Source organism: Vulpes lagopus, chromosome 2 (assembly GCF_018345385.1).
Source record: "Vulpes lagopus strain Blue_001 chromosome 2, ASM1834538v1, whole genome shotgun sequence".
Classification (NCBI taxonomy): Eukaryota; Metazoa; Chordata; class Mammalia; order Carnivora; family Canidae; genus Vulpes; species Vulpes lagopus.
This window is the reverse complement of record NC_054825.1, coordinates 161,404,192-161,428,435: the sequence shown is the minus strand read 5'-3', so window position 1 is coordinate 161,428,435 and position 24,244 is coordinate 161,404,192. Positions and strand designations below refer to the sequence as shown.

General features: G+C 39.6%; 1 protein-coding gene across 1 annotated transcript in view; it reads right to left on the bottom strand.

Moving 5' to 3' along the window:
- Positions 1–4,144: 4,144 nt before the first annotated feature.
- Positions 4,145–24,244, bottom strand: part of LOC121484453 (zinc finger protein 677-like) — a 22,736-nt gene continuing 2,636 nt past the window's right edge. Inside the window, exons 3-5 of the mRNA XM_041743751.1 lie at positions 15,578–15,647; positions 12,226–12,352; positions 4,145–6,532 (exon numbers count right to left, since the gene is read on the bottom strand). Coding sequence (XP_041599685.1) covers positions 5,055–6,532; positions 12,226–12,352; positions 15,578–15,592 — 1,620 coding nt within the window. The 5' untranslated portion in view covers positions 15,593–15,647 and the 3' untranslated portion in view covers positions 4,145–5,054. The remainder of the gene's footprint in view (positions 6,533–12,225; positions 12,353–15,577; positions 15,648–24,244) is intronic.

Sequence of the window (24,244 nt, the reverse complement as noted above, 5' to 3'; positions counted from 1 at the left end):
TTTGTGTGTTTTTCAGAATGAAAATGAAATCCAAAATATTATTACCTTCATGGAATTTGCCTTTGGTGTTGTGTCAAAAAAATTCATCATGAAACCAAGGTCATCTAGATTTTCTCCTGTGTCATCTTCTAAGAATTTTATAGTTATGCATTTTGTATTTACATCAGATTCGTTGCGAGTTGAATTTTGTGAAAGGAACAAGGAATCTATGTCTATATGTAATATTTTGGAAGGCTGATGTCCAGTTGCTTCAGCACATCTGTTGAAAAGACCACTTTTCTCTACCATATTGCCTTTGCTTCTTTGCCAAAGATCAGTTGACTCTATTTGTGTGGGTCCATTTCTGAGCTCTCATTATGTTCCTCTGATCTATTTGTGTATCAGCTTGCCAATACTACACTGTTTTCATTACTGTATATTTATAGGAAGCCTTGAATCAAGTAATATCGGTCCTCTGACTTTGTTCATTTACTTCAATATTTTGTTGGCGGGACACCTGTGTGGCTCAGGAGTTGAGCGTCTGCTTTCGGCTTTGGGCGTGATCCTGAAGTCTGCGATCGAGTCCCATATCAGGCTCCCTGCATGCGGCCTCCTTCTCCTGTCTCTGCCTCTCTCTATGTCTCTCATGAATAAGTAAATAAAAATTTTTAAAAAATATTTTGTTTGCTACTATGCATCTTTTGACACTCCATATAAACTTCAGGATCAACTTGTTGGTATCCACAGAATAACTTGCTATTTAGTTTGGGATAGCTCTGAATCTGTAAGTCAAATTGGGAAGAACTGAAACCTTTTTTTTTTTTTTTTTTTTTTTTAAGAACTGAAACCTTATTGAGTCTTCTTGTCCATGTATATGGATAATCTCTTCATCTATTTAGTTCTTTGATTTTGTTAATCAACTGAAATCAAGCTTTCCTCATGTAGATCCTGTACATACTATGTTAGACTTATATCTAAGTATAAGGTATTTTCTAGTGTCAGTATAAAGTTACTGTGTGATTAATTTCAAATTCCACTTGTTCATTGCTCATTTGTGTACTTCCTTAGTCAGTTTGAGCTGTTATTAAAAAGTAACTAGATGGGGTCCCTGGGTGGCTCAGAGGTTGAGCGTCTGCCTTTGGATCAGGTCATGATCCCGGGGTTCTGGGATCGAGTCCTAAAACGGGCTCCCTGCAGAGAGCCTGCCTCTCCCTTGGCCTATGTCTCTGCCTCTCTCTGTGTCTTTCATGAATAAATAAATCTTTTTTTTTAAAGTAACATAGACTAGGTGGTTTATAAACAATAGCTGTTTCTAACAGTTCTGGAGGCTGGAAAGGCCAAGATCAATGTGCTGGCTGATTAGGCATTGGTGAGAGCCCTATTCTTGGCTGCAAAAGGCTGTCTTGTTGGATTCTCATATGGTGGAGAGTAAGAGAGCTCCCTGAGATTCCTTGTAGTAGGTCGCTAATCTCATTCATGAGGGTTCCACTTTTATGCAGTAATCACCTCCCAAAAGTGACACTTCCACATACCACATATGGGTTAGAATTGCACCATGTGAAATTTAAGTGGCTAACACAAACAGTACATGTATTAACCTTGTTTCCTTCAGTTTTGCTATAATCACTTTTTAGTTCCAAGTGTTTTTGTTGATTCTATGGAGTATCTACATAGACAATATGATCTGTGAACAAGACATGTTTGTTTCCTAATGACTGTCCTGTGTACTTCTTTTTCTTATTGCATTAGCTAAGACTTCCAGTACAGTGTTGAACAAGAATGGTGAGAGAGGACATCTTTGCCACTTTATTTAATAAACTGTACGTTTTAAGAGTGGATTTTATGGTATATCTTATTAAAATCATCAAGTAAAAACATCTAATAGCTTCGCATTGAACTTATAAAAAAATCTGATAGCCTGACCCTGTACTACACATAAAGGTCCAATATCATTGCTATAATGTAGGACAGAGATGATTAGTCTTACAGCTATTAGAAGAATTGGAGATGATTTTTGTTTTTTTTTTTTTGTTAAGAATTGGTAGTGATTTTAAGGTACAATGAACATACTCTATTCCCCAAATCCCAGTATTAGATTGATGGGTTAACAAAGTCTCCCACGGGACACCTGGGTGGCCCAGCAGTTGAGCGTCTGCCTTTGGCTCAAGGCATGATCCCAGGACTCCAGGATCGAGTCCCATGCAGGGCTCCCTGCATGGCACCTGCTTCTCCCTCTGCCAGTGTCTCTGCCTTTCTCTCTGTGTCTCATGAATAAATGAATAAAATATTTTTTTTAAAAAAGGTGTCCTAGCTCCATCCTATTAGATCCCAGTTTACAATTTCATATGGTCTTACTTCTTTCACTGAACTAAAGGTATAAAAGGACTCTTATTCTTCATATCCATAGAGCATTTACTTTGTACCACGTACTGTCCTGGGTTCATTTTCATGTTATAAACTCTAAAAAGAATCTGTAACTCGTGCATTATTTTTCAAAAAAATTCAATGTAGTAACACAGGGAAAATGTGTAAACTAAATATATATGAAGTAGGTTATGGAAACATTTCTAAATAAAAAGGAATTTTTCTAGAGTTGAAAGAAATCATGTAATGCTTAATAGAATAATCACAAATTGAGTTTTTTTTATAGCTTTTAAAAGACTCTTCTAGTAAGATCATTGAATCCTATCTATTGCCTGATAAATACTTCCACACATTAATGATTGTGAAACTAGTGTAAAAGCATCTTAGGAAGTTTATCTAAATAGTATTGCAGTATTTTATTTTATTTTTTTTTTAGTATTGCAGTATTTCACTTTCAACAATTATACTGGGTTAAGGGTCCTATGTATGTAGCAAGAAAGGATGTGCAAGAAGTTATTAGTATGAAAAAAACTGGTCTTTCCTAACCAAGCAGTCAGGAGGTTTGAGAGTAAACATTTTGCATTATATTAGAATCTCCTTCTTATTATTATTTTGATATTTGACCATGGACACCTTTTAAGCCTCAACTCTCTCAACTGCTTTCCCTGTTGTTCCTGGTACAGTTTGAGGTATAATATATGAAAAAATAAAAACAACCCCTCCCTCCAAAAAAAACAAAACCACATATTCAATGCATCCTCCCACTTCCCTCCTACTCCACAGGTGGTCAAACTTAGAAGCCCAGGTTCTCCTTTGGTGCCCACAGGAAGATCAAACCATTTGCAGGACCCATCTCATAAAATGAGTCTCCCTTTCTTGCTCTCTCAAGCCATTTTTCTAGCAACTTTGGAAACCTGCCCTGTTCTCCCCAGAAAGTCTCATTATGCATTAAACGTTTTCATTCCCTTTTGGTGTCTAGGATTATCAATCTTAACACCCAAGACTAAATTTTGCATAGGGGTTCATCTTGTGTCTGTGGGCTATCTTAAAGTACAAATTAACTATTTTTGAGGGAACTAATATGTATAGTTCTTAGTTGGCCTACAAATAAAAACCAGTGTATCTCCGGGCATATATGTTCATTCTTAAGGGGAAACTCATGATCAATGATCTTTCCAAATTACTCCAATGAAGGCTCCAAGAAGGGGCGGGGTGAGTAAACTCTTCTCATATCCTGTCTCCATTCCTGAAATTTTCTTATTCCGTAACATTTTTCATATGCTTAATACATTTGCCTCTAGGCACCTGGATGGCTCAGTCAGTAGAGCTAGCATGTGATTCTTGATCTTGGGGTTGTGAGTTCAAGTCCCTGGGTGTAGAAATTACTTACTAAAATCTTTTTTTAAAAAAAATTACACACACAGACACGTGTCCTCATGTAAATCAAGGCCACTGCAAATCATGGGTCTCATGTAGGCATAAAAAAAGGCTTGTAGAAATATTATCAGATGCACATTCATGAATTGCACTTCAAATGTTTAGAGGGAGAATCTAAAGTTGCACTGCTGTGGTTTTTAAATCACAGTCACATATCCAAGGAGCAGATGACAGAGAGAAGAGCTCAGTAAATTATGACCATATATTCATAAAATTGTATGTTGATTCCATCATGGAAAAAAATTGTTGCAGATGCCTTTTAGCCTTGACAGCCTGAAGATGTACTGTTAGTCTTTGTTATGAAGTACCATAATGAGACAGTATAGACTTGATCTGATAGAAAAAAACCATGATTCATTTAGAATTTTGAAAAAATGATTAAATTTTATTAATTAAAACATAAGTATAATACATTCTGAGTAAAGCAGCATCAGTGTAGTGGTTAAACACAGATCCTATACCTGTACACTGCATTCTGGTTATTTTAAGTTTCCTCATAATTGCTCTTTTTAGTTCCCCAAAATAAGAATAGCTTTTCACTCATCTTTGATATACAACCACTATTTTCATTAAAGGGAGAAATGACCATTATTTCTCCATTATTTCTATCACATAAGCAGACCCTACTAACACATCATGAAAATCTCAGTCTGTCAGTCTCAAAACCTGCTGTTTCACACTCCTTGGGCAGAGCAATGGTTTCTGATAATCCAGTGGCCCTCTGTTACAGGATCCTGTAGAAAGGATCCTGGACATATTATTATTTACATCATTGTTTTACATATATTCTCTGCCCAACCCATGTATTCATTTAATTCCACAAAACACTATGTTAAAATTCAGCGTTCCTTCAGGATACATGGATGTGAATGACTCCCATTTAATAAAGTAGGCCCTTTTATCTTACTGATCTGCTCCCAGAGCCCATCAATGGTAACACATGAAAAACAGGTAATGAAGATGTAACATTAACAAATTCAGACTTCAGGTCAAAAGACATGAATCATGATTGATGTAGGCCTTTCAAGAAACCTCATGTAATCAAAGTATTTTTAAAGGAAATGCTACATTCCTAAGCTCTCTTTGCTCGACTGACACTCATCTCATGTTTCATGAGTCTTAAAATGATTTTGACTTTTACTTACTGTGAAGAATTTAACATCCAAGGTTGATTAATCTTGGACTAGAGACTTAGTCCTCCCTAGTGTAAATTCTCTGATATAAAGTGTATTATGAAAAATAGTTAAATGATTTATGTCCCATTTGTTACATTTCTAAGGTTCCTCTCCAGCATGAATTCTTTGGTGAATCCTGAGGTCAGAACATTGTCTAAAGGACTTGCCACATTCAATACATTTGTATGGCTTTTCTCCAGGATGCATTCTCTCATGACCCCAAAGGTGTGAACGTTTGATAAAAGCCTTACCACACACAATACATTTGTATGGTTTCTCTCCCGGATGTATATTTTGATGTCTTATGAGGCTTGAATATTGCTTAAAGGCTTTGCCACACTCATTACATTTGTAAGGTTTCTCTCCAGTATGAATTCTCTGATGAATTGTAAGGTTTGAATTTTGACTAAAGGCTTTGCCACACACATTACATTTATATGGTTTCTCTCCAGTATGGATTCTTCGGTGAATCCTGAGGGTAGACCACTGTCTAAAAACCTTGCCACATTCGATACATTTGTATGGTTTCTCTCCAGTATGAATTCTCTCATGATCCCAAAGATACGAACGTTTGGTGAAACCCTTACCACATTCATTACATTTGTAAGGTTTCTCTCCAGTATGAATTCTCTCATGACACGAGAGGTCTGAACATTTGATAAAAGCCTTACCACATTCATGACACTTGTGTGGTTTTTCTCCAGTGTGAATTCTCCAATGATTTGTAAGGTGAGAATTTTGATTAAAGACCTTGTCACAGATATTACATTTATATGGTTTCTCTCCCGTATGGATTCTCTGATGTCTTGTGAGGTTTGAGAACTGCTTAAAGGCTTTACCACACTCATTACATTTGTAAGGCCTCTGCTCCGAATGAATTCTCTGATGACTTGTAAGGACTGAATGATGGCTAAAAGTCTTTCCACATTCATTACATTTGTATGATTTTTCTCTAATTTTTGTTTTCTGGTGCTGTGTGAGCAATGAAGGATACATAGAAACTCTTCCATATTTATTACAAAGGTTGGTTTTGATACCAGGAGGAAATCTCTGAAGTGGCACAATTGGAGAACAAGTTTTGACAGGCTTCTCAACTTGATTACATTCATTCATTTTCTCCTCAGTTTGAAATCTCTGCATTTCAGGCAGTTGTGACTGAAAGTTTAATCCAATTCGATTTTCCAAACATTTTGTATATTTGCTTCCTGCATAGACCATATTATTTTTTATTTTTAATGAATTCTTCACTAATGACTTCCCTTGTTTAAAATATTGATATGTACCTTTTCTTAAAGAAACACTCTGCTTTAAAGGTAAGTTAGTTCTGGATTTGCTGTCTTGTTTATCTTTTCTACCAGTGAGACTTACAGTATCTGTCACAAGCACTCCCCTGGAATTTCTTTCTTCATGTCCACACTTATTCTCAAATTCATACATATTTCCCCAAATTTCCCTTAAATCAAAATCTTCAAGGTCATGGCTTTCCTGTCTTCCCAAAACCACAGGTTGGCATAATCTTCTGTTATTAATTTCTTTCTTTGGTAATAATTCCTTGATCATGAAGCTAGCAGAGCTATCTGAAAGATATAAAAAAAGATAGTCTTCACATTAACTAGAGTTGCAAAATGGATATTATACTAAAAATAATACTTATTGAAGAGATAAAAGCTTCTCAACCAAAGTCTACAAATGTTTAAGAATGCAAAGTGAATAGAATCCTTTAGTAAAAGATGACATGTATTTCAAATTATTTTAAGGGAAACCTTTCTTTCTGTCTTTTTTTCTCTTAAAAAAAAAGAGGGAGGAGCAGAAGGAGAGGGATAGAGTATTAAGCAGGCTCCACACCCCAGACAAAGCCCAATGTGGGGCTCCATCTCACAACCCTGAAATCATGACTTTAGCCAAAATCAAGAGTCAGACACTTAACTGAGCCATCCAGGTGCCCCTGAAAACCTGTTTTCAAATGTTCTATGACCAAATTGTTCAAACTATGTAAATTTACATAAGTTCTGAAAGAAAGTGTATTCTTTGACCACCATACCAAAACACACACCAACTGGCAGTAGACAAACGAGTGTCTCATATTGAAAAGAAACAGATATTGGGGGATTTGGGTGGTACAGTCAGTTAAGTGCCTGACTCTTGATTTCAGCTCAGGTCATGATCTCAGGGTTCTGAGATTGAGCCCAATGTCAGGCTCAGCACTGAGACTGCTTGGGTTTTTCTCTCCCTCTCCCTCTATCCCTCCCCCATTTCTTTCTCTAAAGTAAATAAATCTTTAAAAAAAGAAACATATTATACAAATGTATATTTACAGCATAATTATTATATGCAAATAAATGCTGAAGCACAGCTCTATATGAAGGAATAGATTTTTTGGGGGGCAAATAATCCACTTAAAAATTAATAAGAAAAAATAAAATAAATAAAAAAATAAAAAATTAATAAGGCAGTAGAGCATGTGACATATCAGGGTTGTAAGTTTGAGCCCCATTTTAGGTATAGAGATTACTTAAAATCTTCTTAAAAAATTAATGAATAAGATAAAAACATGGAAATTATTAATTGTAAAACTAAAAGGGTTATATGAAAATCAGGAAGAATTTAGTACATCACTAGAATAACAAAATATTCTTAATATCTACTCTAAAGGTATCCATACTCTATGCAGAATAGGCATTTTGGAACATTAACAATTGATAAATTGCAGTCATATTCCAAACTAGATGCTAAAATCCATAATCTGTAAATGACAAGTTATTAAACAAAATGTTTTAACTAAACCAAAATAAGTCCAAAAGGTAAATAATAAGTAACTATAATTACACAAAATTATAGACTATGGAATCCTAATGATTTCTCTCTTAAGAACAAGAGAAAGAACTTATATTCCAGAAAATGCACACAAGATGAGAATTGAAAAATATGATGAGAAAAGCTCCCACATATTTTTAGCAGTCTAAGTTACATACATGCCCACTAACTTCTGAAATACCAGTTTTCAGATAGTATTATAAAGAACTGGGTAAAAGTATCAGGATAAAAATCATAGAATATTATAAGTTCATCTCTCCATAAAAACAGTAAGTAAGTTGGCAAAAACTGTCAGTATCAACTTTATCAGCATTATGGAAACTAAACAAAGGAAATCATGGAAATCAAACATGTAGATACTTTTTTTTTTAATTTTTTTATTATTTATTTATGATAGTCATACAGAGAGAGAGAGAGAGGCAGAGACATAGGCAGAGGGAGAAGCAGGCTCCATGCACTGGGAGCCTGATGTGGGATTCGATCCCGGGTCTCCAGGATTGGGCCCTGGGCCAAAGGCAGGCGCCAAACCGCTGCGCCACCCAGGGATCCCCCAAACATGTAGATACTTAAGAAAGAGGCAACTATCTCAGTTGGAGAGCTTTTGACATTTTAACTTCCCCTGACCCAATCCAATATAAGAGCAGCCCACATTCCTGGTACATGTCCCTCTTACTGAGAGTGGCAGAACAGGCTTGATTCTCAATGAATTGTGATTTTCCTTTGACTTGCCTAGTGGGTCACTGAAAAACTCACACGAAAAGTTTTGCCTTTACTTTGCTTATTAATTTAAGAGGTGTTATGAGGGGGGCAGTTAAAAAACATACTTAAAGGCAAATGTATTAGCAGATGACAGACAATTGGGGCACAGAGCAGACAAACTGAAAGCTAGAGAATAAGGATTAGAGGGTGAAATGCTTTGGGAAATAAGGGCTTTGAAAAGCTGCAACATATTCCTAGGAATCTAAGTCATGCACATGCCCAGGGCTGGGTCAGTACTCAGAAATCACATGAGGCAGCCCTATGCTGCCTCTGTCAACCTTCATGCTCAGCCAAAAGCAGAAGGTAAAGGCTAAGGCACCACTGTAAACTGCCAAGCTGATTTTCAGGTATTCCCAAACAAACATACAGAGTTTGTTTCCAAAGACTAGGAGTTTTTTGCTTTTTAGGTTTTTTGCTTCCAGGTATTTGAGAAGTTCTGCGTTAATCATTAGCTGACCACTAAGCTGACCGCAGACTTGAGTGGCCACACATGACAAAGAATACAGACTTCACAAATCAATTCAGAAAAATTACTAAACAAACAATAGCAGCTACAAGAAGCAGCAACATCCAATGCTAGGGTGAGGGTGTGGGTGGGGGAGAATGTGACTTCCATAGCTGTCAGAATATTCAAAATGTTTAGCTTTTAAAAAAAAATTATAAGGCATGCAAACTAACAATGATGTATAACCCATATGTAGGAAAAAAGGCAATTTAATAAAAATTGTCTCTGAGGAAGCCCAGACATCAGACTTTTCTAGACAAAAAGCCACTGTTTTGAATATATTGAAAGAACTAAAATGAAACCATGTGCAAAGAACCAAAGGAAACAATGAAAACAATATTTCCCAAAATAGAGAATAGAGACAGAAATTATAAAAAGGAACCAAAAGAGAAATTCTGGAGCTGAAGAGTACAAAAACTAAAATGGAAAAAGCCCTAAAGGAGCTTAACACTGAACTGAACATGAAGAAGAAAGAACTAGCAAACTTGAAGACTAAGTCAGCTGAGATTATCCAATCTCAGCAGCAGAAAGAAAAATGAAGGAGAACCAGAGACCTGTGGGACACCTTCAAGTGTACCAACAAAGATAATGAGAATCCTAGAAAGGACAGAATGAAGAGGACAGAAAAAAATATTTGAAGTAATAAGGCAGAAAAATTCCCAAATTTGATAAAATACATAAATCTATATATCCAAGGAGTTTGGCAAGCACCGAGTGAGATAAACTAAAAGAAGCCCACAGTGAAACACTTCCTAATCAAACTGTTAAGATCCAAACACACAGAATCCTGAAAGCAGTAGTAGGCAGTTCCTTTGCTGAAAGAGATCTTCAATAAAAGTACTCATTGATTTCACACAGAAACTATATGGGCTAGAAAGCAATGGAATGATATTTTCACAGTGCTAAAGAAAAGTAATTCTCTACAAAGAATTCTGTATATTTCAAAACTATCCTCCAAAATAGAGGATAACAAGACATTGCCAGAAAAACAAAAACTGGGAGTCCTTTGCTAGTAGACCAGTTCAACAAAAAATGGTAAAGGGAATGAATGCAGTTAGTATTAATGTATTTTTGGTTTGTCACTCCTCTTTTTTCCTATTGATTAAAAAAAAAAACTAATTCTAAATCTACATTGGTGGTCACACAACATATAGAGATATAATCTATGACAATACCAGAGGAAAGAAGGACAGGATATAGAGGAGTCAAGTATCCATATACAGGTATACCTTGGAGATACTATGGGTTTGGGTCTAGAGCAACACAATATAGTGAATCTAATGAATTTTTTCATTTCCCAATGGCTATACTATCAGAAAAAATATACCTTCAGTAAAAATTTTTAGGAGACAAAGGGCAATATGTATATTTTAAAAAGGATAATTCATTAAGGAATTATAACAAATATGAACATATACATAAGAGAACCCTAAAATAGAGTGAAACAAACATTTATAGAATTGAAGAGAGAAATAAAAATAGTTCTAGAACAGTATTTGGAGACTTGCAGACCTTTCCAAAGTGGAGCATATACCCAGACAGAAGATCAGTAAGGACACAGATGATTTTAGGCAGACTATGGACCAAGGAGTACTGACAGATGCATAGAAAGCACTCCACCCAGTAAGAGCAAAATACATTCTGCTCTACATGCATGTGGAAAATTCTCCAGGATAGATAATAAATCGGTCCATGAAGCAAGTCTCAATAAATTGAAAAAGAGTGAAACCATACAAATTATTCTCTCCAACCACAAAAGAATAAAGCTAGAAATGAATAACTGAAAGAAAATTGGAAAGCTCAAAAATACATGAAAAATTTTAAACACTCTTAAAAAAACCAAAGGGTCAAAGAAGGAGTCACAAGGGAAATTAGAAAATACTTTGAGAGAAAAGAAACAAAACCACAACACAGCAAACTTATGGCATAGTGTGGTGTGGACATGCTTATACACCTGCTGAGTGAACAGTTTTACTACTGGATTGAAAAGACCCACCCCACTTCTCTGTGAGACACGCTCTCTGATGTGTGGCAAAAGCAGAACTAAAGAAACGGTTGAGGGGTGGGAGGCAGCCTCAAGAGGCATAGAGCTCTGGGGTCCCAGATGCTGATGTTTTCCCACCCCAGGAGTAGGTCTTCCCAGTACACAGAATGGGATGGATCATGGAAAAGGCCTGGTGCCAGGACTGGGGAGGCCTCAGCTCCTATTCATGTGGACTGGGAACAAGAATGGGATGAAGCCAAGAAAGAAAGAGGACCCCTGAAAACCAGCCTCCCAGCACTCCTTGGGGTCAGAGGACCAAAGGAGTCTTAAGGGAGCTCCCAGCTGTCTCAGCCTGTAGAGCATGTGACTCTTGATCTCTGGGTTAGTTAAGTTCAAGCCCCACATTGGTTGTGGAGATTACTTAAAAATAAAATCTTAAAAAAAAGGGGGTATCATAGGGGCATATAATAGAGGCTATAAGTCATTATAAAGATCTTGCCTTGGTCTTTGCATGAGCTAGCAGTTGGGAGGATGCACTGCCACATGTCTGAAGAAAGGAGTGACAAAGGGAAGGGAAGTAAACTTTCCTCCAAGAGCTCACAAGAAGGAAACTTCTGTTTCCCACAGAACTCTCCCAGTGGGAGAAAACTGCCCAAACACTATTCATGATGTGATCCCCTCTCTGCCCTTTTGAGCTCTTCCCTGTGTTCCCACCCATTTGGTTTCTTTGCTGTTTTCACTTTACTCCAAAATAAAAATGTTATTCAGGTCAGAAAGAGGGACAATAAGAAAGGAAAATGATATGCTGTGTCTTTTCCAGAATACAATTCTAGCCCTTTGTTCAGCTGAGGAGAAGAGGATGTTACAGATGTGTCTAGAAAAATTTCTTCATAAACTTGTCCATTCCTGAATACTTAAGGGATATTTTTAAAACAGATATCCAGCTCTCTTCACGAACTACTGAGTCAAAATGTACAGGGATAAAAGTGGGTCCAGAATCAGATATTTTTTGAAGCTGGCCATATAGTTTTGTTCTTACTCAGCTTCTGGAAACACCATTAATCTAGGGAGAATGGAGAGATCATATGAAGAAAGGAGGAGGTGAAAGTTAGATGCTGCCTCATGAAGTTTTTCATTTCAGAAGGTACTCAGCCTCAATCTAGGTCAAGGAGGGCAGATCCCAACTTCTAGAGGAATATTATCCTCACCCAGGGAGACCAGGTTCCTGTAGTTCTCCAACATCACGTCCCTGTACAAGGCCCTCTGAGCAGAGTCCAGGCACTCCCACTCCTCCTCAGAGAATTTTATGGCCACATCCTTGAATGTCAACTGTTCCTGAAATGAAAACACATTTCATCAAGGAACCTTGAGTAGAGTTCTCATGTTCACACAAAATGTGACCAGGAAAGAGACAAGATCAGTTCAACTAAAATTAATGTTCTGACTCCATTTTGAGCATGAATAGATAATTGTGAGAAATTTATATGTCCCTAACTTTTCTTATTATGTTTTTCCATCAGAGGATATCAAATCCACTAAATCACTGTAGATTTCCTACTTCTGTGGAAAATAAAGGAACTATGTAAAAGAAAAATATCCAGTGTGCAGTTGTTTAGATGGACATGGTACATATTATGTTCTCTACACTAGTGAGAGTTCTGCACACTTAGAGGATCTAGAGCACAAGAGGTATCTTCAGGTGTGACAAATTATATGCAAAAACATAAAATATAAATTTAAATGCCAGTAAAGTCAGGCATTTAACATTATGGAGTTTATTCCACTAACGACAACAAAAAATGTCATACATTAATTTAACAGATTGAGTAGAACACAAGTTAATCACAGCAGATCTTTGAAGAAATAATGGATGATTAGAAATCATGCCAAACACATTTAAAAAGCTACTATTGAGCAAGACCATTCCAGTAAGCATCACAATCCACAGTTAAGCACTGGAAGCATTTCCACCACAGGTGAGGCTGAGGCATGTAGGCCAGCTAGGCCCCCTGCCAGTCACTACTGCGTGGTATGTGAGAGGCCTGATGGGGGTGGTAACGTAGGAACCACCCATTCCCATTAGCAGCTGTACCAGGACATCTATTTGAAGCATTTCCCAATGCATGTGAAGAAATTAGAAAACTTTACTGAGGGGCACGTGGGTGGCTCAGTCAGTTAAGCATCTGCCTTTGGCTCAGGTCATGATCCCAGGGTTCTGGGATTGAGCCCCACGTTGAGCTCCCTATTCAGTGGGGATCCTGCTTCTCCCTCTCCCACTGCCTGACACTCCTCCTGCTTGTGCACTCTAATAAAGAAATAAAGTCTTGAAAAAAAAAAAGAAAGAAAGAAAAAACTTCACTGAAAGACAGAACAAAGACATGATCAAAGACTGATAAACCTAATTCTTACTGGAAGATGTGGTGACGTAAAGAAAGACCTCAGGGATTTAGAAATTCAGAGCAATTCAAATTCAGAAGAAACATGGGATTAAAAAAACAAAGAACAGTCTCCATTATGTTGAGGAGAAATAATCTTGAAAAGAAAACATGGAGAGCCTTGCCAAACAATACATGAACCTATTATTGTATGTGTGTTACATGAAACTTTTCAATGAAATGAATAGCTACAAGCTTTTTACACTAAAAAGCCAAATTAATTTAATTTTATTTTTTTAAAAGATTTCATTTATTCATGAGAGACAGAGAGAGAGACAGACAGACACAGAGACAGAGACACAGGCAGAGGGAAAAGCAGGCTCCAAGCAGGGAGCCCAATGTGGGACTCAATCCCGGGTCTCTAGGATCAGGCCCTGCCTGGGCTGAAGGCGGCGCTAAACCGCTGAGCCACCAGGGCTGCCCTTAAAGTAATTTTAAACAAAGAGAGTGCTAAATGGGACACAGTACTTTGAGATTACACTAGGTGAAGTCTCCCAAAGCAAGATCAGAAACCAGAGAGCAAGAAGGAAAAATTTACGTTTCACTGCAAAACACTGATAAAATAAGAAAGACACAAGCATGTATGTAAAGAATTAAACGACAAAATATAAGATAGCTCCTGAAAATATATCAAAGGAAAACAGCAAAGTATGAAAATCTATGTTTTATTCCACAAAAATAATGAAAGTTACAAGTAGGTAGAAAAAGAAAATACAAGGCATTGTCCTTTTACCTCCAATTTTCAAAACACAAAGAGATTACACTACCAAGTTTTGCTTACATCAGGGGGCAATCTCACATGTTGTTGCACGATGCTGTACTTTGCAGCTTTAGGAGACGTGCCAGACAGAATCTGTCCTCATATGAAATGCACCATCCTTGACCCAGTAATCACAAGTCGAGTTGCCCAACCCAGAGAACTCCTCAGACATCTGCAGAGAGGTCAGTCTGCTCATACACAGCCACTGTGGCATTCCTTCTTTCAGTGAAAAATAGTAAACATCCTATGCATCTTAAGAAAATGCTCTAGTGAAGATCACAAAGCAAGCTGTGGCTGTGTTTATTAACATGAAAATAATGTCTAGACATGCTGTGTATGTTTTTTTAACGTGCAGAATAAAATGTTACAACAAACTTCATTGAGGAGTTTTTTCTAAAATTTTATATTTGTGTAAAAGCATCTTTTATACAGTTTGAACTGACTCTTGTCACAGAAATGACAACAAAGTGGTTCCCCATTGAGACATAAACAATGGAGAACATGACAGGAAGGGACATCCCTATATCTTAGTGCCTAAGCTCCTTCTTTGATTGGAGTTTAATCAATCAATACATCCATATATATATGACTCACTCATGTGATGTTGAAAATAAAACAGATATAATACTTAAAAATAATGGTAAAACCAGAATTTGGCTACAATCTGATGGTGAAGATAAAGTTCTATGTACATCTTGGCTACCTTACCATCATTTTTACCTAAAACATCTGCTACACAAGAGTTGCTGTGGGAATACCATGGTCTCTGTCGGATAGATGTGCTGACCTTATCATTGGTTATTTAGGTTGATTCCATATTTTAAAACCAATTATGGAATAAAGCATCCTCTACTGATATGTTTCTGAACTTTATTCTACATCATTAGTATTTTAGAATCAGAAACACCATGGTTTGCTTGTTTAGCACTGAATGCAAAAGTCAGGCAGAACCCATCTCCTCTTGTTACACTTCTTTTCTAGAATTTTCCAACTATTCGTACACACTAATACATGACTTCTACATGTAGGTCCTTTGATTCTAGTATACAGAGAGCTAACAATGCATGAAGAGGCAGCCCCTAAAACAAACCCTGCTGCCCAACTGTCCTGACACCATGGGGCCCACACTCATCTCCAACCATGCCTGTTGTGAAGCCCAGGAGGATGCGCCCAGGGGTCCTCATAGGCTCCACATCACTGGGACACCATGAGATGGATTCTACATGGAGAGAGACTGAGGGAAGGCCTGGGGAGTGTGGACACACACAGCTCAAGTGGACACGTCAGAGTCAGAGAAGACGAGTGAGTCCAAGAAGGGCACAGCAGGAGGGAGAGATGGAAAAACAACCAACAATATGACTTTACCTGACAAACAGCCATGCCTGACTCCTTCTTTCCTCCTTCCTCAGACAAGATCAGTCTTGAGAATTCAGTCCTGAGGGTCAAGAATATGCAGCTGAATGCTTAGAATCATCTCCGTCCTTCCTGTACCACAACCTCACACGGGAAGACCTCTCCATGGGGAGACAACAGTCCCTGCTGCCACTGCCACAGGAGACTCAGGGACCATGAACCCCTCCAGACACCAACACAAATGATTGTTCCCAGCGCATTCGTCAGGACTGGCCCCCGCCTTGGGGAAGTCCCCCCCTCACTACAGCAGTGGGGACCTGGGCTGGACCCACACTCCCCTCCAGGTCACAGACCCGTCCTGACCACACCCCACACAGAGCAGGGCCCCCTCCCCTCTCCCTGGATCAGGAGCTGCTGTCAGCCTCAGAAACAGAGGACCCAGGGCTTTGCTGCTCAATGCTGGAGACACATCAGGAGCACCTGGGATACTTCACTAGCACTGACGCTGGGCCTTATCCCCCCAGACTACTGGAAGGGGAATCTGGGAGGGGGCACAAGAGCTAAATCTGCAAAATGTCTCGGCCATCCAGGGTGCAGCTGGGTGGAGCACACTCACAGGAGGCCAGCCCAGCACACCTCCTGCCTTCTGGCTCTGCTCTCCCCTGGGGCGGCATGGCTATCATGAGCTGTCATGAGTAGAAAGGGAAGGAGCAGAGAGAGACATGCAGAGCAGGCAAGAGGCACCAGAACTGGGGGTTAGGGAGTAGCTGGATGTTAAAACAAGTGGGAGCTGGGGGCGGGGGGGAACACAAGACAGAGCAGGCACCACTGAAAGGTTATATCAGAACAAAGACCTGAGGGAGGACGAGATTTTGCCACCTGCATATGAGGGGCCAGAAAATTCTAGGCAGAAGGATGCCTATGTGAAGACCCTGGGGTAGTGGCATTCTGGGCTCCAGAAAGGTCAAGGGAGCCCTGTATGGCTGGAGTGGGGTGAGTGGAAGAGATAAGGAGGAGCTAAGATCAGAGATACTAAACGAAACAGATCAGAGTGAGCTGATTTTTTCAAACTTTCCCCCCATATCTCAGAAGGTTTTTTGGAAACCATGTATTCCCTTATCCGTTTTGAGTAAACATCTAATTTTTATTTCTTTTGTCCTAAGTTAAAACAATAACGGGATCCCTGGGTGGTGCAGCGGTTTGGCGCCTGCCTTTGGCCCAGGGCGCGATCCTGGAGACCCGGGATCAAATCCCACATCAGGCTCCCGGCGCATGGAGCCTGCTTCTCCCTCTGCCTGTGTCTCTGCCTCTCTCTCTTTCTCTCTGTATGACTATCATAAATAAATAAAATTTAAAAAAAAATTAAAAAAGAAACAAAAACAAAAACAATAACAAGTGATGTCAGGGGATCCCTGGATGGCTTAGCGGTTTAGTGCCTGCCTTTGGCCCAGGGCATGGTCCTGGAGACCCGGGATCGAGTCCCACATCGGGCTCCCTGCATGGAGCCTGCTTCTCCCTCTGCCTCTCTCTCTCTCTCTCTCATGAATAAATAAAGTCTTTAAAAAAAAAAAGTAATGTCTTGTATACTCTGCAAACATGCCTGGACTGAGAAGTGGGGAGGTCCCTGGTGACTCAGACAGGGAAAGGCTCACTGGCATAGTAGATATGAAAGTGAAAACTGGGGGTACAAGGGTGGCCCAGTCAGTTAAGCATCTGCCTTCAGCTCAGGTCATCATCTCAGGGTCCTGGGATTAAGCCCTGAGTCAGGCTCCCTGCTCAGCCAAGAGTCTGCTTCTCCCTCTCCTTCCTCCCCCCTGCTCATGCATTCTCCTCTCTCTCTAATAAATAAAATTGTTCTTTAAAAAAGTGAGAACTGGAAGCAACACCTAAATCAGAGTATAAACACGTGTTTAGTGTGTTCTGCTCTGAAATGGAGCATAAGAAAGGGCACTTACCAGAGTGGAAAATGTAGCTAATAAAAGCTTTTTTATTTTAAAGAGAGGAGAATGTAGTAAAAGGCCTTTCTGTGGATTGTTTTAAAGATGGGGCGATATAGAGGCAGGGCAAGATGGCAGAGGAGTAGGGTGCCCAAGTCACCTGTCCCCATCAATTGACCTAGATAACTTTCAAATCACCCTGAAAACCTAAGAATTCGACCTGAGATTTAAAGAGAAAACAGCTGGAACACTACAGAGAGAAGGGTTTTCACTTCTAAAAAGGAAGGCAGAAAAAAATAAAAAAGAATCAATTTGGGGAGGAGCCAGGCTTAGGTCTGCGGGGAGGGTTGGGGGAGCCTCCTGGACAGCCCTGCCCCAAAGAACCAGGAACTTTAAAACTCCGCACCAGATTCTTCCCAGACTGAAAGGCGCTTAGCAGGGAACTCGGGCAGAATCATAGGAGGGGCAGTGGAGCCTCCAGGTTCCCGGGGTCACTAACAGAGGAAGCGCTCCCGGGGTCACTAACAGAGGAAGCGCGCCAGGCGGGGTCTCAGGAGCAGCTCAAGTGGCGGCTCGGGACGGAGGGGGCTGCGCTCTGAAGCCTTCGGGAGCTGCGGCCTTAGGAGCACGATCCCAGCAGTGCAGGCCCCAAGGAGCGGGGTGGGGTGGGGGGTGGGGGGGAGACACAGCCCTCGATCCTGTACTCCCCCCGGGACAGGCGGAGGCGGGTAGGGCATCGGACAGCAAGGACTCTCCAGCCACTGGGCACCCCCAGCCCTGGAGCATCCAGGCCAGTGCAGACAGTGAGACCCCGGTAGTTACTGCGGCAGCTGACTCCAGAGCTGGACACCTGGCTGCCGCCAGTGCTGTCGTTCTTCCTGGGACAGAGCTGGCCGCCAGGGAACAGGGGCCTCACGGGGTAAACAGCTCCCACTGAGCCGTGCACCTGGCACAGGGCAGGGCAGCTCCTCCAGGTGCACACACCTGAGAATTAGCACAGCAGGCCCCTCCCCCAGAAGACCCACTGGAAGAACAGGGGGAAGAGCAAGTTCTTGACCAAGCAGCACTGCAAAACTCCAAGGGAAGTTGAGGGATTTACAATATATAGAACCAGACGGTACCCTCCTATTTTTTTCTTCCTTTCTCCAGTACAACTCATTTTTTTTTATCAGACTGTAAATTTCCAAATTTTTTCTCTTTTCCCACCTTAACTATAAAATTGTACCACCTCTTCATTTTTAAGATTTTTCCTTTTTGACTCTCATATTTCTACAATTACAGGTCCTAGATATATTTTCCACTTCTAGATTCCGTTCAACATACACAACTTAATTTTGGGAGATATACAAGATATGTTTTCTTTTGTGTTTTTTTGTTTTATCTGCCTCATTTTGTTCGACAATGGCGGAGGTTAATACCTTCTAAAACATGACCACAGCATGCACCCAGAACCAAGTGATATACCATGTGGTTCATTCTGTGAGATTCCTTTTTTTTTTTTTTAAATACTGGTTTGGTAAATTCTTATTTTATTTTATTTATTTATTTTTTCATTTATTTGTGATAGTCACAGAGAGAGAGAGAGAGAGAGAGGCAGAGACACAGGCAGAGGGAGAAGCAGGCTCCATGCACCGGGAGCCCGATGTGGGACTTGATCCCGGGTCTCCAGGATCGCGCCCTGGGCCAAAGGCAGGCGCCAAACCGCTGTGCCACCCAGGGATCCCGAGATTCTTTTTTTTTTTTTTAAGATTTTATTTATTTATTCATGAGAGAGAGAGAGAGAGAGGCAGAGACACAGGCAGAGGAAGCAGGCTCCATGCCAGGAGCCAATCGCAGGACTTGATCCCAGGACCCCATGATCGCACCCGGGCCAAAGGCAGGCGCTAAACCGCTGAGCCACCCAGGGATCCCCCTCATTCTGTGATATTCCTAATACTAATTTTGCCCCCATCTTTTATCTCACTTATGTTTTAGTGGTCAATGTTGGGGCTCTCTACAAGTATTTCTGGTTTATATAAATTAGGGACTGAGCATCTTCTAACATACAGAACTTAATATACTCAGAAACAAGAGGATCACCCTCTAGAATGCCTCAGGCAGACTACATTCTCCCTCCACTACAACTTTGTCACCACCACCATCTCCCGGGGCCACTCCCATTTCTTTCTACTTTTTTTTCCCCCTCTTCTTTAGGAAGGCCCTTTATTTTTTTACTACTTTGTTTTAAAATTTGTTTTTTACTGTAGCGCCTTTTGTTTTATTACGTTCTGATCTTTGTTTTCAATTTCTGGTTTCTGACCTTGGCAGAATCATCTAGGGTGAAATTTACCTAGGTCGTCATTGATATTCTTGACTCGGCCTGCTCATATAGCCACTCTGCACTGAGCAAAATGACTAGAAAGAAGGAACTCATCACAAAAGAAAGAATCAGAAACAGTATTCTCTCCCACAGAGTTACAGAATTTGGATTACAATTTGATGTCAGAAAGCCAATTCAGAAGCACAATTATAAAGCTACTGGTGGCTCTGGAAAAAAGCATAAAGGATTCAAGAGATTTCATGACTGCAGAATTTAGATTGAATCAGGCCAAAATTAAAAATCAATTAAATGAGATGCAATCTAAACTGGAGGTCCAAACAATGAGGGTTAATGAGGTAGAAGAAAGAGTGAGTGACATAGGAGACAAGTTGATGGCAAGGAAGGAAGCTGAGGAAAAAGAGAAAAACAATTAAGAGACCAAGAGGAAAGGTTAGAGGAAACAAATGACAGCCGCAGGAGGAAAAAACGTTTAATTGGGGTTCCAGAGGGCGCTGAGAGGGACAGAGGGCCAGAAAGCATATTTGAACAAATCATAGCTGAGAACTTCCCTAATTTGGGGAGGGAAACAGGCATTCAGATCCAGGAGATAGAGAGATACCACCACCCCCCAAAAAAAACAAAAACTTGTTCAACACCTCAACATTTAATAGTGAAACCTACAAATTCCAAAGATAAAGAGAATATCCTTATGGCAGTGAGAGACAAGAGATCCCTATCTTATATGGGGAGATATATCAGATTAACAGCAAACCTCTCCACAGAGACCTGGCAGGCCAGAAATGGCTGGAAGGATATATTCAGGGTCCTAAATGAGAAGAACATGCAGCCAAGAACGCTCTATTCAGCAAAGCTCTCATTCAGAATAGAAGGAGAGATAAAGAGCTTCAAGATAGGCAGAAACTGAAAGAATATGTGACCACCAAACCAGCTCTGCAAGAACTATTAAGGAGGACCCTGTAAAAGAAAGAGGAAGCCCAAACAACCCACAAAAACAGGGACTGAATAGGTATTACAATGACACTAAGTTCCTATCTTTCAATAGTTACTCTGAACGTGAATGGGCTTAATGATCCCATCAAAAGACACAGGGTTTCAGACTGGATAAAAAAAGCAAGACCCATCTACTTGCTCTCTATAAGAGACTCATTTTAGACCTAAGGACACCTACAGCCTGAAAATAAAAGGTTGGAGAACCATTTACCATTCAAATGGTTCTCAAAAGAAAGCAGGGATAGCAATCCACATATCAGATAAAGTTTATCCTAAAGACTGTAGTAAGAGATGAAGAGGGACAGTATATCATACTTAAAGGTCTATCCAACAAGAAGACCTAACAATCATGAATATTTATGCCCTAATGTGGAAGCTGCCAAGTATATCAATCAATTAATAAGCAAAGTAAAGACACACATAGATAATAATACACTAATACTGGGAGACTTCAACACGGCACTTTACGCAAATGACAGATCTTCTAAGCACATCTCCAAAGAAAGAAGAGCTTTAAATGATACACTGAACCAGATGGATTTCACAGATATTTACAGAACTTTACATCCAAATGCTACTGAATAAACATTCTTCTCAAGTGCACATGGAAATTTCTCAATAGACCACATACTGGGTCACAAATTGGGTCTCAACCAACACCAAAAGATTGGGATTGTCCCCTGCATATTTTCAGACCACAATGCTTCAAAACTTGAACTCAATCACAAGAAGAAACTTGGAGGAAACTCAAACATGTGGAGATTAAAGAGCATACTGCTAAAAGATGAATGGGTCAACTACTAAATTAGAGAAAATTAAAAAGATTCATGGGAAAGCTTGTGTATCGTCCATTATCATGTGTAATCAATAAACGATTTAATATTCTCTTGAAAAAAAAAGATTCGTGGAAACTAATGAAAATGAAGATACAACTGTTCAAAATCTTTGGGACAGCAAAAGCAGTCCTAAGAGGGAAATATATCACAATACAAGCATCCCTCAAAAAAACTGGAAAAAATTCAAGTACACAAGCTAACCTTGCACCTAAAGGAATTGGAGAAAGAACAGCAAATAAAACCTACATCAAGCAGAAGAGAATTAATAAAGATTCGAGCAGAACTCAATGAAATAGAGACCAGAAGAACTGTAGGACAGATCAACAAAACCAGGAGTTGCTTCTTTGAAAGAATTAATAAGATAGATAAACCATTAGCCAGACTTATTAAAAAAAGGGGGGGGCTCAAGTTAATAATTCACGAATGAAAAAGGAGAGATCACAACCAATACCAAGGATATACAAACTATTTTAAAAACATTTTATGAGCAGTTATATGCCAATAAATTAGGCAATCTAGAAGAAATGGACGCATTTCTGGAAACCCATAAACTACCAAAACTGGAACAGGAAGAAATAAAAAACCTGAACAGGCCAATAACCAGGGAGGAAATTGAAGCAGTCATCAAAACCTCCCAAGACACAAAAGTCCAGGGCCAGATGGCTTCCCTGGAGAATTCTATCAAAGGTTTAAAGAAGAAACAATACCTATTCTACTAAAGCTGTTCAGAAAGATAGAAAGGGATGGAATACTTCCAAACTCGTTCTATGATGCCAGCATCACCCTGATTCCATTAACAGACAAAGACCCCACCAAAAAGGAGAATTATAGACCAATATCCCTGATGAGCATGGATGCAAAAATTCTCAACAAGATACTAGCCAATAGGATACAACAATACATTAAGAAGATTATTCACCATGACCAAGTGGGATTTATCCCCAGGATGCAAGGCTGGTTCAACCCTCATAAAGCAATCAACATGACAGATCATATCATCAAGAGAAAAACAAGAATCATAGGATCCTCTTCATATGCACAGAAAGCATTTGAAAAAATACAGCATCCATTCCTGATCAAAACTCTTCAGAGTGTAGGGATAGAGGGAACATTCCTCAGCATCTTAAAAGCCATCTATGAAAAGCCCACAGCAAATATCATTCTCAATGGGGAAGCACTGGGAGCCTTTCCCCTAAGATCAGGAACAAGACAGGGATGTGCACTCTCACCACTGCTATTCAGCATAGTACTAGAAGTCCTAGCTTCTGCAATCAGACAACAAAAAGACATTAAAGGCATTCAAATTGGCAAAGAAGTCAAACTCTACCTCTTCGCCAATGACATGATACTCTACATAGAAAACCCAAAAGACTCCACCCCAAGATTGCTAGAACCCATACAGCAGTTTGGCAGTGTGGCAGGATACAAAATCAATGCCCAGAAGTCAGTGGCATTTCTATACACTAACAATGACACTGAAGAAAGAGAAATTAAGGAGTCAATCCCATTTATAATTGCACCCAAAAGAATAAGATACCTAGGAATAAACCTAACCAAAGAAGTAAAAGATCTATACCCTACAAACTACAGAACACTTCTGAAAGAAACTGAGGAAGACACAAAGAGATGGAAAAATATTCCATGCTCATGGATTGGCAGAATTAATATTGTGAAAATGTCAATGCTACCCAGGGCAATTTACACGTTTAATGCAATCCCTATCAAAATACCATGGACTTTCTTCAGAGAGCTGGAACAAATCATCTTGTGGAATCAGAAAAGACCCTGAATAGCCAGGGGCATATTGAAAAAGAAAACCAGAGCCAAGGGCATCACAATGCCAGATTTCAAGTTGTACTACGAAGCTGTGATCATCAAGACAGTATGACACTGGCACAAAAACAGACACATAGATCAATGGAATAGAATAGAGAATCCAGAAATGTGCCCTCAACTCCTCGGTCAACTAATATTCGACAAAGCTGGAAAGACTATCCACTGGAAAAAGAACAGTCTCTTCAATAATGGTGCTGGGAAAATTGGACCTCCACATGCAGAAGAATGAAACTAGACCACTCTCTTGCACCATACACAAAGATAAACTCAAAATGGATGAAAGATCTAAATGTGAGACAAGAACCCATCAGAATCCTAGAGAAGAACATAGGCAACACCTTTTTTGAACTTGGCCACAGGAACTTCTTGCAAGATATATCCATGAAGGCAAGGAAAGAAAAGCAAAAATGAATTATTGGGACTTCATCAAGATAAAAAGCTTCTGCACAACCAAAGAAACAGTCAACAAAAAGACAACCTACAGAATGGGAGAAGATATTTGCAAATGACATATCAGATAAAGGGCTACTATCCAAGATCCATAAAGAACTTATTAAACTCAACGGCAAAGAAACAAACAATTCAATCATGAAATGGGCAAAAGACATGAACAGAAATCTCACAGAGGAAGACATACACTTGGCCAACAAGTACATGAGAAAATGCTCTGCATCACCTGCCATCAGGGAAATACAAATCAAAACCACAATGAGATACCACCTCACACCAGTGAGAATGGGGAAAATTAACAAGGCAGGAA